The sequence below is a fragment of the Mesoplodon bidens genome, assembly GCF_964165515.1.
Source record: "Mesoplodon bidens genome assembly, chromosome: 5".
Lineage (NCBI taxonomy): Eukaryota > Metazoa > Chordata > Mammalia > Artiodactyla > Ziphiidae > Mesoplodon > Mesoplodon bidens.
This window is the reverse complement of record NC_138161.1, coordinates 801397-815302: the sequence shown is the minus strand read 5'-3', so window position 1 is coordinate 815302 and position 13906 is coordinate 801397. Positions and strand designations below refer to the sequence as shown.

Below are 13906 nucleotides of genomic sequence, written 5' to 3'. Positions count from 1 at the left end.
CGGCCATGGCCTGGGGGGCGAGCACAGCCCAGGCAGGGTGGTGCCTCCAGCTGACGCAAGGCTTTCTGCAGGTCACTTGGTGGGGGGGCTCCTTAGCTGGCTAGAATTAACAGAAATTCAAAGGAGAGGACATACGGATGGGCAATAAACAGTAAACTATGTTCAACCTCACTAGCAGATACGGGAATGCAAATTAGTGAACCATTTTTCTCCTGTCAGATTGGCAAAATTCTAAACCTTATAACATCCATCGCTGACAGATGTGGGGAAATGGCACACTGTGGGAGTGCGAATTGCTGTGACCTTTCTGAGAAGTTCTCTCTTGATACCTGTTAAAAATATACCTACTCTTCTATCCAGTGATTTCCCATTGGGCTTTGTATCTTCGTTGAATAAATGAATCGATCTCAATAAATCACTGTATTTTGGAATAAAACTGTAAGGATGTCCATATGCATATATGTCACTTAGCAGCATGCCTGGTTATAGTCTGTAACACATAAGATTCTGTGTTCTCTGTTACGGACTCTAAAGAGATTTTATCCAATCACAAGAAACAAAAAGCCAGAAGCAGTGCTGACCAGTATTGCTGTATGTCGCATATGTGTATGTGTGTATATGAGGCACTTTGAAGAGCTGAACATGGATTTCCAGGGGGTGTCGCTGACCTCTCGTGCTGCATAACTAACATCCCAAACCTGGTAGGTAGAACAACAGCAAGAGCAGCGTTTTGCCCCCAAACCTGCAGGTTGGCCAGGCTCGGAGGGCAGCTCCTCCCTGCCTGCGGAGCCAGAGCTGGTGTCCTGGGGGCTCCTCAGTCACAGGGTGGCGTCGGGGCCGGGAGGCTTGGGCAGCCGAGTGCCATGGCCCCCGTCCCCTCTGTCCTCTCTGTGTGTTGTCACAGAGAGCTGGGGGCCAGGTGGCCTTTCATGAGCAGCGTTGGAGGTCAGGACCCACCCAGGCCCAGGTGGGGATAGGCTGCTGCTTTTTGGGCAGTGATAAGGGCTGGGGGCCCTGGAGATGATTTTTCGGAGACGTCTTGAAACAAAGGCTAAAACACTAAGTAGATTATTTTGATGAAGCCCAGCTGAAGGCTTCGCTTTGTGCTCTTCTCAGATGCCAGCAAACTAGGGCTCAGGCCACACCGGCTGCACGCTCGTGCGCCACTCCTTTCCTCGGCACGTGGCGTCTGAGGGCCTGGGTGTCGGGGCTGTGGGCGTGAGAGCCCGGGGGGCTGCGCTGGGCTGTGGGCGGTGGGACTGGAAGCGGACACTGACGTCTACGCCCTGACCTCCAAATTCAGGGTCTTCTGGCATTGGGGCCACCACAGCGTGCGTGGTTGTGCAGCGGGTGCTGTGCAGCAGCGGACGGGAAGCGTGGGCTGTTTTACATGGGTTTTTCCATGATTGGAAAAGCAAATTGTTCACAGCAGGTGCTTCTGTAAAACTGTGTTTCAGGAGTAGATCCATCCCTACAAGCGGAGACTAGGATCCCCGGGCCCTCACAAGCCACAGCCCCCGCGCCCAAACCGCAGAAGCCAAGGCCCAGCCACACCCGGGACGAGCGCTTCAGGTCAGGTAGGGACCAGAGGCCTGCAGGCCTCTGCTCGGACACCGCGTCTCCACTGAGGAAATTGTTTTCTTTCTTTGTTTCTTTTTTAACTGTTTATTTTATATGGGGGCACAGCCGATTAACAATGTTGTGATAGTTTCATGAGCACAGCAAAGCGACTCGGCTGTACATGTACGTACACGCATCCATTCTCCCCCAAACTCCCCTCCCATTCGGAGATTATTTCCTCTTGAACCATAACTTACCACATCATATTTTTCAAGAAAAAAATATGACTTCCACATAATATAGTATGTTTTAATGTAGCCTGGAGTGTAAGTGTTCTCTTCTTAGGGGATGCTTATAGAAATCTCAGGAGAAAGCTAAATCTTCCTTCCCCCATTAGAATAATTTCTGTTAATGTTTGTGTCCATTTTTCTACCTAGATCTTTGGGGTTGGTATTGGTGGATTTGTGCATCAAGGACCGCTTTACTACTGTAGGTGTTGTAGTATTTTTTTCTTTCTCTAATTTTGGAGATTTCCTTCTAATTAGATTTCTGCCACTCTGTCAGTGTTTTTATAAATATTTAAATTTGTCTCTGATATTTTATTTGAATCATCAGGACATCGATTGAAAAAATTTGTGCTTTCAATTATAGATTACATATGGATAACTGTTGAACACTCTTGCCTGTTTAACATTTTCACCATTGTGTGATTGTGTATTTCCTTTATGTTTAAACTCTCTCAATAAACCTTTGTATAAAGAAAAACTTTCAAGAGAGATAAAGAAATGGCCGCTTTGTTTTAAGAATACCTAAAAAGAACGTTAAGATTTTAAATGTTATGTCAACATGGGAGTGTGATGAAGTGATTGGAGAATTTTTTTTTTTTTTTTTTTTTTTTTTTCTTTTTGCGGTATGCGGGCCTCTCACTGTTGTGGCCTCTCCTGTTGCGGAGCACAGGCTCCGGACGCGCAGGCCCAGAGGCCATGGCTCACGGGCCCAGCCGCTCCGCGGCATATGGGATCCTCCCAGACCGGGGCACGAACCCGTATCCCCTGCATCGGCAGGCGGACTCTCAACCACTGCGCCACCAGGGAGGCCCTGGAGAAATTTTTGATCAGATAATTTCTTAGCAATTTAATATACATTTTTAAAAACTTCCTCACGCTGATAATAGTTTCTTTTCTGATTACATAAATGATACATGTAACATAGGATATTAGAAACAGCCCCATCAACATTCCACTGACACCATCTTCTTTAGCCCTGGGTACAAAAGCACACACATGTACATGCACCGTAAGTAGGGTCACCAGAGGTCTCCTTCCTGTCCCTGCCTGTCCTCATCTCCCTGCTCCCTGTCCCCCCCTCCATTTCCATGTAACTGACGTTGATGACCTGCTTTCTGCCCTTGTGAACTGTATCTGGTTCTCATTCTTTACTTCCTGAAAACAAGACCTTTATCATTAATGTGCTTTGCTCATATTTTCCCTAAGGCTTTGTCTTCTCTTTGAACTCTCTTACAGTGGCTTTTGTAGCAAAAGTTTTTAATTTTAATGAATACAGCTTATCAGTTCCTTTTCATGAATAGTGCTTTTGTTCTCACACCTAAGAAATCTTTGCCAAACCCAAGGTCACAAAGATTCTTACCTGGGTTTTCTTCCAGAAGTTTTATAGTTTTAGGTTTTACCTTTAGGTCTGTGATTTAGATTTTAGTTAATTTTAGTATGATTCAAGGTATGGTGCACAGCTTACTTTTTTGCATGTGGTAATCCCGTTGTCCCCGATGCCCTTGCTCCTTTGTCTAAAAGTGGTCGCACGCATGTGTGACTCTCTTTCTGGACTCTGTTCTATTCTGTTGATGTATTCGTCTGTTGTTATGGCAGAGCCAGCTCTCTTAATGATTGTAGCTTAACAATCATGGTTCACATCAGTAGTGTTATTCCTCCAAGTTTATTCCTTACTGTTGTTCCCTTGTATATACTGTGTCTTTTTTCCCTTTGGTACCTTTAAGATTTTTCTCTTTGTCACTGGTTTTGAGTGACTTGATTATGATGTGCCTTGGTGTAGTTTTGTTTCTTGTGCTTGGGGTTTGTTGAGCTTCTTGGATCTGTTGCTTTATACCCTGTAATGTTGACGTTGTCTAGATTTTTAGTTGTTGGTTGTCTTATCTGTACTTAGGTTTTTGTTTGTTTCTAAGGCAGCAGTAACGTTTAAGGTGTGTGCTCAGCCAGTCACAGCCAGATCTCTTGCAGGGGCTCCTAGGTTTGTCTCTCTCGAGCACTGTCTTTCATGAGTGTTTTCGGTTGTATGTCTGGGAGTATTTTTATTAGACCCTCAAGTTTAAATGACACTTTGGCTGGATATAAAATTCTAGGTTCAACACTCGTTTCCTAAGCTGTGTTGCCTTCTTGCGCCCGGTGGTTACTATTGAGTAAAGTCAGTCTGTTTCCTGATCCTTCAAGATGATTTGCTCTTTCTCTCTGGAAGCTTTTAGGATTGACTGGCTGCCTTTGATATTTGTAACTTTTATTTTAATACGCTTAGGTGTGAATTTTTCATCTTTCCTGATAGTACTCTATGAGCCATTTTACTATAAGATTTCTAAATGCTTTAAAAACATTTTTTGGGGGAAAATTTGAACACGTACGAAAGTGGACTTGGTGGTGTGATGAGCCCCAGACTCGTCCAGCCCCCACAGTTCCTGCCATGCTCAGGCTCAGTCTTGGCTTCTTCATCAACCCCCTGCTTCCTCCCTTCCCATGTGATTTTGAAGCACATCCCAGAGATCATGTTATTTCATTTAGAGGTCATAATATTCTTGGCTTCTGTATCTGAAAAGAATGCATGTTATCTCTAAAAGATAATGCCATTGTCACAGAATAATTAACAATAATTTCTTAGTATCAAATACCCAAATGTTCCTGTGGTTTGAAAAAAAAAAAGCAGTTTATTTGGACCCAGGATCCAAATGTGGTGGTGCCTGATATGTGTTTCCACCTTCGATAACTCTGTCTTGGGGCCTGGGCTGTGGTCCGGCGGCTCCATGGCTCCAGCAGGTCACTTAGGGTTCTGTGTTCTCTCACCAAGAGGCACTGCAGGCCTGAGTCTCTCTCCTCCTTGGGATGCTGGCAGACCCATTTGTTCCTTAGGGTGGCAAAATGGCTGGCCTGCTTCTATGGAGGGAAACTTGTGCTCGCTCGCCACCGGGCACGGGCGAGCCTGGAAAAGCGCTCGATTCTTTCCATCTGTTTACTCCTTTTTAAAATACTGGGTTAGGTCAGCGGCACCCTCCAAAGGAAGCCAATTACTTTTGCTTCCTCTCTTCCTGCCTTTCTTTTCTTTTATCTTGTTTTTTAGCATTGTAGTTGATATTCAGGCCTTCTAGCATTTATCCTTGGTGATGTTCCAACTGCCCCATCTTTATGAGCCTTTGGGAACGTCTCCACATCAGCTCTGGCATTTGGGTCACTGGGCCGTGTACTTGTTGGCTGTTAGGAGGCAATGCTCCAGGCTCCCCTGTGTGTTCCCTGCCCCCACCCTAGAATCCACCATGTCTCAGGGCGCTTGCGGTGAGGATGGTACTTTAAGACCACAGTCTGGGTGGTAGCGATGCTCATTGCTATCAGGCTTGTCATCATTCCTAGACATTCTTAGGGACAGAGGTAAGACATACTATTTAAAGATAAAATGCCACGTGTGTTCACGCTGATAATTTCCACTCAGATTCAGGACTGCAGGGTTTTCCCTCCCTTCTTTGGTCTCTGTTTGTGTCTCTTCTTCCTCTCACGAGTGTCTTGGTTTCCAGGGAGGGGCGAAGGAGTGAGACCGTCAGGCCCCTCTTTGCTTTCCTCTCTCACACTCGACCACAAGCGTGGCAGCGTGGCAGGGCCCCCATGACCGCCGGCAGCAAGACTGCAGGAGAGCCTGCGATCCCTGGGCAGTTCTGCCGTCCTGGGGCTTGTCTGGGGCAGCGGCTCGACGGTCTGACCACAGGGCTTTAGCGCCACTTGGAGTGGTGTGTGCCACAGTCAGAGCACATTAGGTTCATGTTTCATTTTATTTTCAGTTTTGGGGATTTCTTCTTTTTGATTTAAATCTGAAAATATTTCCAAAGTCAAATCTACAAGCCAAGGAATATTTATGGAAATCTAGGACCAATGTGTGGGACCCACGTGTAGGCTCAGCTTGTGTTCCTTTTACACTCAGTGAAAACAAATAAAAACATGAACCATGGTTTTGTTACTTCATAAGGAATCTTGTAACACGTGTTTTTGTTGCTGTTCTTTCCGTGCAGATGTTCATACCGAGGCCGTGCAGGCAGCTTTGGCCAAATACAAAGAGAGGAAGATGCCCATGCCTTCCAAGAGGCGCTCCGTCCTCACGCACACGGCCGTGGAGGCCTGCACACCCCCAGGTACTGGGCAGGGTCACGGTGGCCTGGGAGGGGTTTCCCGTTGGGGCGGCACAGCCTCCGACTGTAGTGAAGAGTGTGTGTGTGTGTGTCTGTGTGTGTGCAGGCTTGCTTCCTACAGGACATCTGTGTAGATTTTAATTTTTTCACTAAGATGCAGTTTGTGTCTTTTAGTAAAGAGAAGAACCTGGAGTACGTGCTTCATGGGATGACAGTTCCCTGAATTCAGAATTCTAAAATTATTCTCATCTCATTAGCTATTACTTGTTATGTTGTTACCAGGCCTTAAATGGGAAAGAATAAGGCTATTTGCAGGGTTATTTATTTTGTTATTGTGGTTTTGTTGTCGTGACCATTAGAAATGAGAACTTCTATGTGGAGTCTCTCTTCAGGATAGTTAGTATGTCTTAAGTTTCTTCGAAAACCCTGTCCAGGTGCTTGAGAGCACGAGGCTGCTGCCTGTATGGTTATTTGAGTCATGAAACTGGTGACATGCGTGTTTGGTTTGAAGACATGGTGAAAAACCAAGCACACCAGGTCTGCAAGATAAGCGTAGTGTTTTGGTGATGCTTCCTCACGTAAAAAAAAAAGTCTATGTTGAAAACAGTCTTAGAAATGGCTGTCAAATTCTTGTTTCTACTGAATATAACCATAGATACTACCCAGTTTTAAAAGAACTTACTGGTAACTGTGAAACTCGTGCTGACTGGATGAAACCAGAACTCACCTCACTTTCCTTGCCCGAGGCGGTGGTCTCAGGCAGGGGCTCTTTTCAGAGCTCAGTCACGTCCGCTGAGGGGAGGCAGGTGCCCTGGGGGTGGACTCCCGGGACCCTACAGCTCGCGCTGAAGCCGTCAGTCAGGCTTGGGGCTGGCTGCGCCTCCGGATGTGGCGCCCCGAGACCAAGCCTCTGGGGGAGCCCGGCCGCAGGGCTCACGGCCGGTCAGACGCAGGCCCTCCTGGACCTGCGGGCGCGGCTGTGCAGGGGCCCAGGGCACGGGCCGGCTGGGGCCAGTGGGGACTCCTCCCCGGAGGACGCCCCCCTCATGCCTGTCCTCATTATTCTGACCACAGACACATCGTCCGCCTCAGAAGACGAGGGCTCTTTACGGCGGCCCGGGCGACTGGCCTCCGCGCCGCTCCAGGGCCATGCCGGCGTCGCGCCCTGGCTCGACCAGGCCATTCAGGGCTCGCCCGCCGCCTCTGCCACATCCTCCACCTCATCTCGCCCGGGAGGGCGGCCTGCCGCCGCGCCCAGTGCCAACGCCGCACCCGCAGGCCCCGCGACCCTCGCCCGCGTAGGTCGGTACAGCCGCAGGGGCCCCTCCAGGCAGGGGAGCCCCCGTGCCCAGCCAGACCCACCTTCTCCTTTTCCTACGGAAAATGTCCTTTCGGTAACAAAAGTGGTTCCTGATGCTTCTGTGGTTTGGCAGCCCCAGCCAGACCCTGTGGCGTGTAGGCCTCCCCTGGGGTCCCCGATGAGTGCCTGGTGTTTCTGCTCTGGAGGGGGCGGCTGGCACAGGTGGACAGTCCCTGACGATCAGGGGGCCTGCCGCCTGCACGTGGTCCCCGCCTTTGCTCCTTCCTTGTGTGTACAGCTGGAACCCTCAGTTGTCCCTGCACTGGGCATCTCGAGGCGGGGCTGGGGCTGCAGCCGCAGTCCAGCCTTTCTTCCTCCACATACCAGGGTTAGACAGCCCTCAACCTGAAAAGAGATGTCAGTCAGAGCTCAGTCAAATGGGTACCCAGACCTTTTCCAACTCACCCAGCCCTTTAAATTACATTAACCTTAGGGGCTTCCCTGGTAGCGCAGTGGTTAAGAATCCGCCTGCCAGTGCAGGGGACATGGGTTCGAGCCCTGGTCCGGGAAGATCCCACGTGATGCGGAGCAACTAAGCCCGTGCGCCACAACTACTGAGCCTGCGCTCTAGAGCCCGCAAGCCACAACTACTGAGCCTGCGCTCTAGAACCCACGAGCCACAACTGAGCCCGCGTGCCACAACTACTGAGCACACGTGCCACAACTGCTGAAGCCCACACGCCTAGAGCCCGTGCTCCGCAACAAGAGAAGCCACCGCAATGAGAAGCCTGCACACTGCAGTGAAGAGTAGCCCCCACTCAACGCAATTAGAGAAAGCCCGCGCACAGCAACGAAGACCCAACGCAGCCATAAACAAATAAATAAATAAAATTAATCTTAGAAAGGAAAACATTGCAAGCTTTTCACCATTTAAAGTCATTTTTTTTAAAGCAAAACTAGTAACGTAGCTGGCATGCAAAGCCCATATACATTCTTGCACGAGTACCTTAAAAAAGTGTACTTCTCAGATGGTGCATCAGTATTGCTGGGGTCATCTGAACACCCTCTTGCTTCCAGGTGTGGAGGGAAGAGCTAAGTTGCGTGATTGCAGCCTGCCTGAGACCACACAGCTGGCTGTGCTGGAGCCAGGGCTGGCCCACACTTTTCTGATTCCTGTTCATTTGCTTTGCTGTTAGCTGCTATTCTGCTAAAACCAAAATGGTGCATCAGAGGTGTGCCCATGACTGGCCAGTGTTTTGGGTGGGGTCCCAGTGGGTTAACACCCCCCAGGCAGGCCCAGGTCTCAGGTGCTGAACTGCTTTAATGTAAGGTCTTGGTCATTTGGCTGGACTGGGCATTGTAAGTGACCGATGTCTTCCATCTCTGGCCTCTGTGGGCCCATCAGGGATGCTCTTTGTTTGTTATTGGCTGTGTCACTGCAGACGTCTGCACATTTCTGTGGAGCTCGTGCTGTGAGTCTTGGGTGAGAACTCATGATGCCTCGACCTGCTTCCGGCAGGTGGAGGAGCCTCCAAGACCGCCGGGGTCGGGCTGTCAGGACTGTCCTGGGGAGTTTGCTTTACGAGAAAAGGCTCCTTTGGAAACAGCCTGCCAGGATTGTTTTGGTAGCTTTCCTGGGGGTCATAAAATGGCTGGTGGTTATAGCCCACCTGTCCTCACCGGGGTTTACAGTGGAGAGCTTGAAAGCAGCTTGAGATGGATATATTTTCCTGTTTGTCACAGCGATTTCACATTTTGGAAATACACAGGTACCTCCAGTGTGAGGAAAGCGGTAGCATTTGAATGTTCTTTTTGCTTAGTTCAGCTTCCTGAAGCTTCTGCGTTCGACGGTGAGGGGAATAGGGCAGAGCTTGCTTGCATCAGCCGTTGCCAAGCTGTCGTAAACACAGCTTCCTGGTGGGTTAGAAAGAGAAGCATATTTAGCGTAAGAAATTGACCACAGTTCAAAATGTTTAAGCAGACAGCCCTCGACTCCCCAGGGTTGTGGGGTGTTTTGAACGTAAGGTGTGTTTGAGTGGGCGTCTCCATCCCCGAAAGGTCCTGGCTGTAAAGACTTACAAGGCGGGTTTGTCACCTCTGTGGGTGGAGGACTCCTGATTCTGCAGGTGTGGCTGAGACCACTCTTCTCGCATCCTGCTCGCCTGGCCTCACGTACACGTTGCGTGATTAGTTCTAGTAGATTCTAAACATCTGAACTCGGGCTCTACTTAATACCTTACTGTTGCTTGTAACCTTCATATGCTACCTGTTTGACCTGAATTTTTAAATCTGAAAAATACTCCATTTCCCTCTCCTTGTTATATAAACCATCCTTTGTTTTAGTTTCTGACACTAGAGAATTCTTCAGTTTGGGCTAAGGAAAGAAGTATAGAAAGGAGATGACTATAAAAAATTGGAGGCAGAAAATGTTAGGTAAAGGTAATTAAAAATATATACATTTTCAATTTTGGGTTAGGAAAATCATGTACATAAAACATTTGGACACGAATTAAATACCTATATTTAAGAGCAGTACATTTAATTACAGTAGTTCAGTTTTGTTTTGTTGTAAATTTATTTATTTATTTAGTTAGTTTTGGCTGCCTTGGGTCTTTGTTGCTGCATGTGGGCTTTCTCTACTTGCGGCGATCGGGGGCTACTCTTCGTTGCAGTGCACGGGCTTCTTATTGCGGTGGCTTCTCCTGTTGCAGAGTACAGGCTCTAGGCGCGCAGGCTTCAGTCGTTGTGGCTCGCAGGCTCAGTAGTTGTGGCTCGTGGGCTCTAGAGCACAGGCTCAGTAGTTGTGGCACGCGGGCTTATTTGTTCCGTGGCACGTGGGATCTTCCCGGACCAGGGCTCCAACCTGTGTCCCCTGCATTGGCAGGCGGATTCTTAACAACTGCACCACCAGTAAGTCCTAGTAGTTCATTTTTATTTTGAGTGTAGTTTGCTTATTTTTATGCAGCTATTTAAGAAACTACTTTGTAGTTGAGATTACCATTTGTACCTTTTTTCATTAATAACTGTTAAAATCACTCTTTTTTTTTTTTTGCTAGATTTGGAAGGGCAGGGAAATTTCTTTTTAAACTGAAAGAACTTTGTGATAGGCATACTTTAAAATGTCAATTTCATTAATGTCAAGCTTTTTCAAGGGTTGTGAAAACTCTTGTCAAAAAGTTACGTTTTTCCAGGTGGTGTTTTCTGCTATTGTTAATAGTGAGTTTGTGTTTTTCTGCCACATAATTTCATCTTTCTACATATTTTTAAAAATTCTTAGATTGCATACTGCCTAGGTTATGAAATGATAGATAAATGATTGGCATTAAAAATTTTAAGTATCAAAGTGCCATCTATGATGGTGGGAGCATTCCTTTGAAGACTAAAGAGATTACAGATCAGTATCGCTTCTCAAGGGTGGATGAGCGTCACGCTAGGTCCAGACTTGGTACTTACCTGGTGGAAGGCTTGGTTGTAGCAGAGATGCTATAGCAGCTCTCAGCCAACCAGTATCCGAACAGATAAAAATGCCGTACAGTGAAAACGAAACCCAGAGTCGACATTCAGGCAGTGGAAGGAGTGACTTTAAACATTTTCTGTATCTGACATAGTTTGCCTTTAAATGTGACATTAATACATTCTGCCTTAAGAACCTGATTGCAGCCTCTTAATAGTGAGACTTTCGAACTGGCAGTAGGGATAGTTTTTAATCTGTGTAGGTTTATTCTGTGAAGACTGCAAAGGTTTGTGTCTGCATGACAGCCAACTTGCCTTTTGGGGGCGTGGGCATAGTTCATAAAAGCCTGGCAACTTTTCTCATAATACAATGAAAAATGTTCCAACAACAATTGATTTAAAATGTATTTCTGCTGCATTGAGGGAGATTTCTAAGTAAAACCTCATTAAGCCATTGGGAAAGGTGAGTTCCTCGCACCGTCTCTGCGCCATAGTTGGTGGTTCTGGTCTCGTTCCCTCTGAGGACTGGATGGCCACCGGCACGCAGTGCCGTCGGGCCATGTCCGGAGTTCAGAGTTCACAGGATCCGATGTGCCCTGGTCAACCAGAAAAGCAAAATGAGTCAGAATGCCCCATGCCTTGCTTAGAGCTCAGCTAGTGAAGCTTCAGCCGAATGGGGTTTAAACAGCAACTTAAGGTTAGTGCTCTTCTGAATTAACAGCACCTTTATTCTGGGTTTGTTTTTCAACAGCAGATCTGCACTCTGCCCCTCCCGATGTCACCACGGGCCTCGCACAGCATCAGCACACCTACTGTGAGCGTCCACAGCTGGCTTCCGTGAGAGGAGTCCCTCAGGGGGGCAGCGGGAGCGTCCTAGAGACGGCAGGTGGTGAGCATCCTCTCTTCCTTCTTTTGAGACAGCAGAGCACAGGTACTGGCCCTCACCTGGGTGTCTTCGGTTTAGCAAACCTGAGCCAGTCATCAGGTATCATCCTGGTGCACTTAAACTGCCCGTGTGTATATCTTGCGGAGAAATAATCAGGAATAGCTTTGGAATTGGTCAAATGGGGAAAGAGGGGAGTAGGGAGGAGAAAGCCTTCACGTTTAAATCAGACGCCCAGAGTTTGGATCTGCGGTACTGTGGGAAAATGAGAAGCTGGGGAAGTTTCCTTTCCCAGTAGGATGAGGGCAGCCCCGCCTGGGACAGCAGCCCCTTCAGTCTCCCTCCTCAGCAGCCTGTGATCAGTGCAGCCATGGCCGGGCTGTCCCACGTGCAGGCCCCGAGATGTCAGCATGAGTCTCGTCTCCTCATTTGTACTATTTTCTTTTGAAACAGTTTCCAGTATCTTTTATCAGAATCACATGGAGTTTTCCTTCCAATGTGCCAGATTTGAGTTGCAGAAAAATCCAGAGTATCTCAGGAGTGTTTTATACTCCTGAGCAGTCGGTCAGATTTTGTTGAGGTCTTTCAGCTCCTTGTTCAGGTGCAAGAGGAGAAACTGAGTCAACATGAAGCAGGCTTTACATTTGTTACATAGATTTTAAAATTTTAATTTGTTACTCTTTAAATTTTTTTTAAAAATATTTATTTACTTATTTATTTATTGGCTGCATTGGGACTTAGTTGTGGCACACGGGATCTTTCGTTGCAGCGCGCGGTGCACGGGCTTCTCTGTAGTTGCGTCTTGCAGGCTTAGTTGCCCCGTGGCCTGTGGGATCTTAGTTCCCCAACCAGGGATTGAACCAGCATACCCTGCATTGCAAGACGGATTCTTAACCACCATACCACCAGGGAAGTCCCTATTTAAAGTATTTTAAGAACTTGGTTGAGGTATAAATGACATATTTTCTACTGCACATATTAATGTGTGTAAGAGACATGTATACCGTGAAACCCCCACCGCAGCCAGCACACCCAGCGCTCCTGGAGGCTTCCTTCCTTGTGCGCCTTTGTAACAGCTCCTTGCTGCCCTTTTTGGCTTCCCTCAGGCAACCGCTGATTTACTTGCTGACACTATAGATTTGTTTGCACTTTCTAGGATTTTATATAAATAGAATCGCCCAGCATTTACTCTTTATTGTCTGGCCTCTGCCACTCTGCAAAATTCTTTCGAAATTCACCATGTTCTTGCATGTATCAACAGTTCATTCCCTTTCTTGATCTATTTCATCCTACTGATGCACCCTAGTTTATCTTTTTACCTACTGATGGATATTTGGGGTGTTTCCAGTTTTTGTCTATTAGAGGTAAAGCTGCTGTGACTATTCCTTTACAAGTCTTTGTGTGGGTATATCCATTCATTTATTTGGGGTCAATACCTAGGAGAAGAATAGGTGGATCATATAGTAGGTTTATGTTTTAGCTTTTTAAGAAATTGCCAGACTGATTTACCAGGTGGTTGTACCATTTTACATCCCTACCATTAGTGATAAGAGGGTCCCAGTTCCGGGCTTCCCTGGTGGCGCAGTGGTTGAGAGTCCGCCTGCCAATGCAGGGGACACGGGTTCGTGCCCCGGTCCGGGAGGATCCCACATGCCGCGGAGCGGCTAGGCCCGTGAGCCATGGCCGCTGAGCCTGCGAGTCTGGAGCCTGTGCTCTGCAACGGGAGAGGCCACAACAGTGAGAGGCCCGCGTACCGCAAAAAAAAAAAAAAAAAAAAAAAGAGTCCCAGTTCCTCCACATCATTGCTGAGAATTGGTATTGTCGGTTTTTAAATTTTAACCGTCCTGATAGGTGTGTAGAGGTATCTCATTATAGTTTTAATTTGCATCTGCCTAATGACTGATGATGTTTAGCATCTTTTCATGTGCTTATTTGCCATCTGTATATCTTTTTAGAAGAGTCTGTTCCAATCTTTTGCTTACTTTTTAAAATGTGTTGTTTGTTTTCTTACTAAGTTTTGAGAGTTCTTTATATAATCTAGATAAAAGTTCTTTATCAGGTTTACAAATTGTACTTTCTCCCAGTCTATGGCTTGTGTTTTCATTCTCTTAATAGTGCCTTTCAGAGAGCAGAAGTTTTTAGTTTTGATGAAGTCCAGTTTACCATTTTTTTCTTTCATGGATCCTATTTTTGTGTCATATCTGAGATATGTTTTCCTAACCCGAGGTCATAAAGGTTTTCTCCTATAATTTTATAGTTTTATGTTTTATGTTTAGGTATATGATTCATTTTGAGTTAA

General features: G+C 47.0%; 1 protein-coding gene across 19 annotated transcripts in view; it reads left to right on the top strand.

Moving 5' to 3' along the window:
* DIP2A (disco interacting protein 2 homolog A) overlaps positions 1 to 13906 on the top strand; it is a 93138-nt gene that overhangs the window by 20256 nt on the left and 58976 nt on the right. For 13 of the 19 annotated variants that reach the window (XR_014015995.1, XR_014015996.1, XM_081235981.1 and 10 more), the window contains 4 exons: positions 1458 to 1577; positions 5855 to 5974; positions 7046 to 7273; positions 11476 to 11613. Coding sequence is in view for 17 of the 19 variants with exons in the window: in XM_081235981.1 (XP_081092107.1) it covers positions 1458 to 1577; positions 5855 to 5974; positions 7046 to 7273; positions 11476 to 11613 (606 nt within the window). In the remaining 2 variants the exon portion in view is untranslated. Of the gene's footprint in view, positions 1 to 1457; positions 1578 to 5854; positions 5975 to 7045; positions 7274 to 11475; positions 11614 to 13906 lie in introns of those variants that run through there. The other 6 variants (XM_081235975.1, XM_081235968.1, XM_081235980.1 and 3 more) reach the window with 6 other exon arrangements.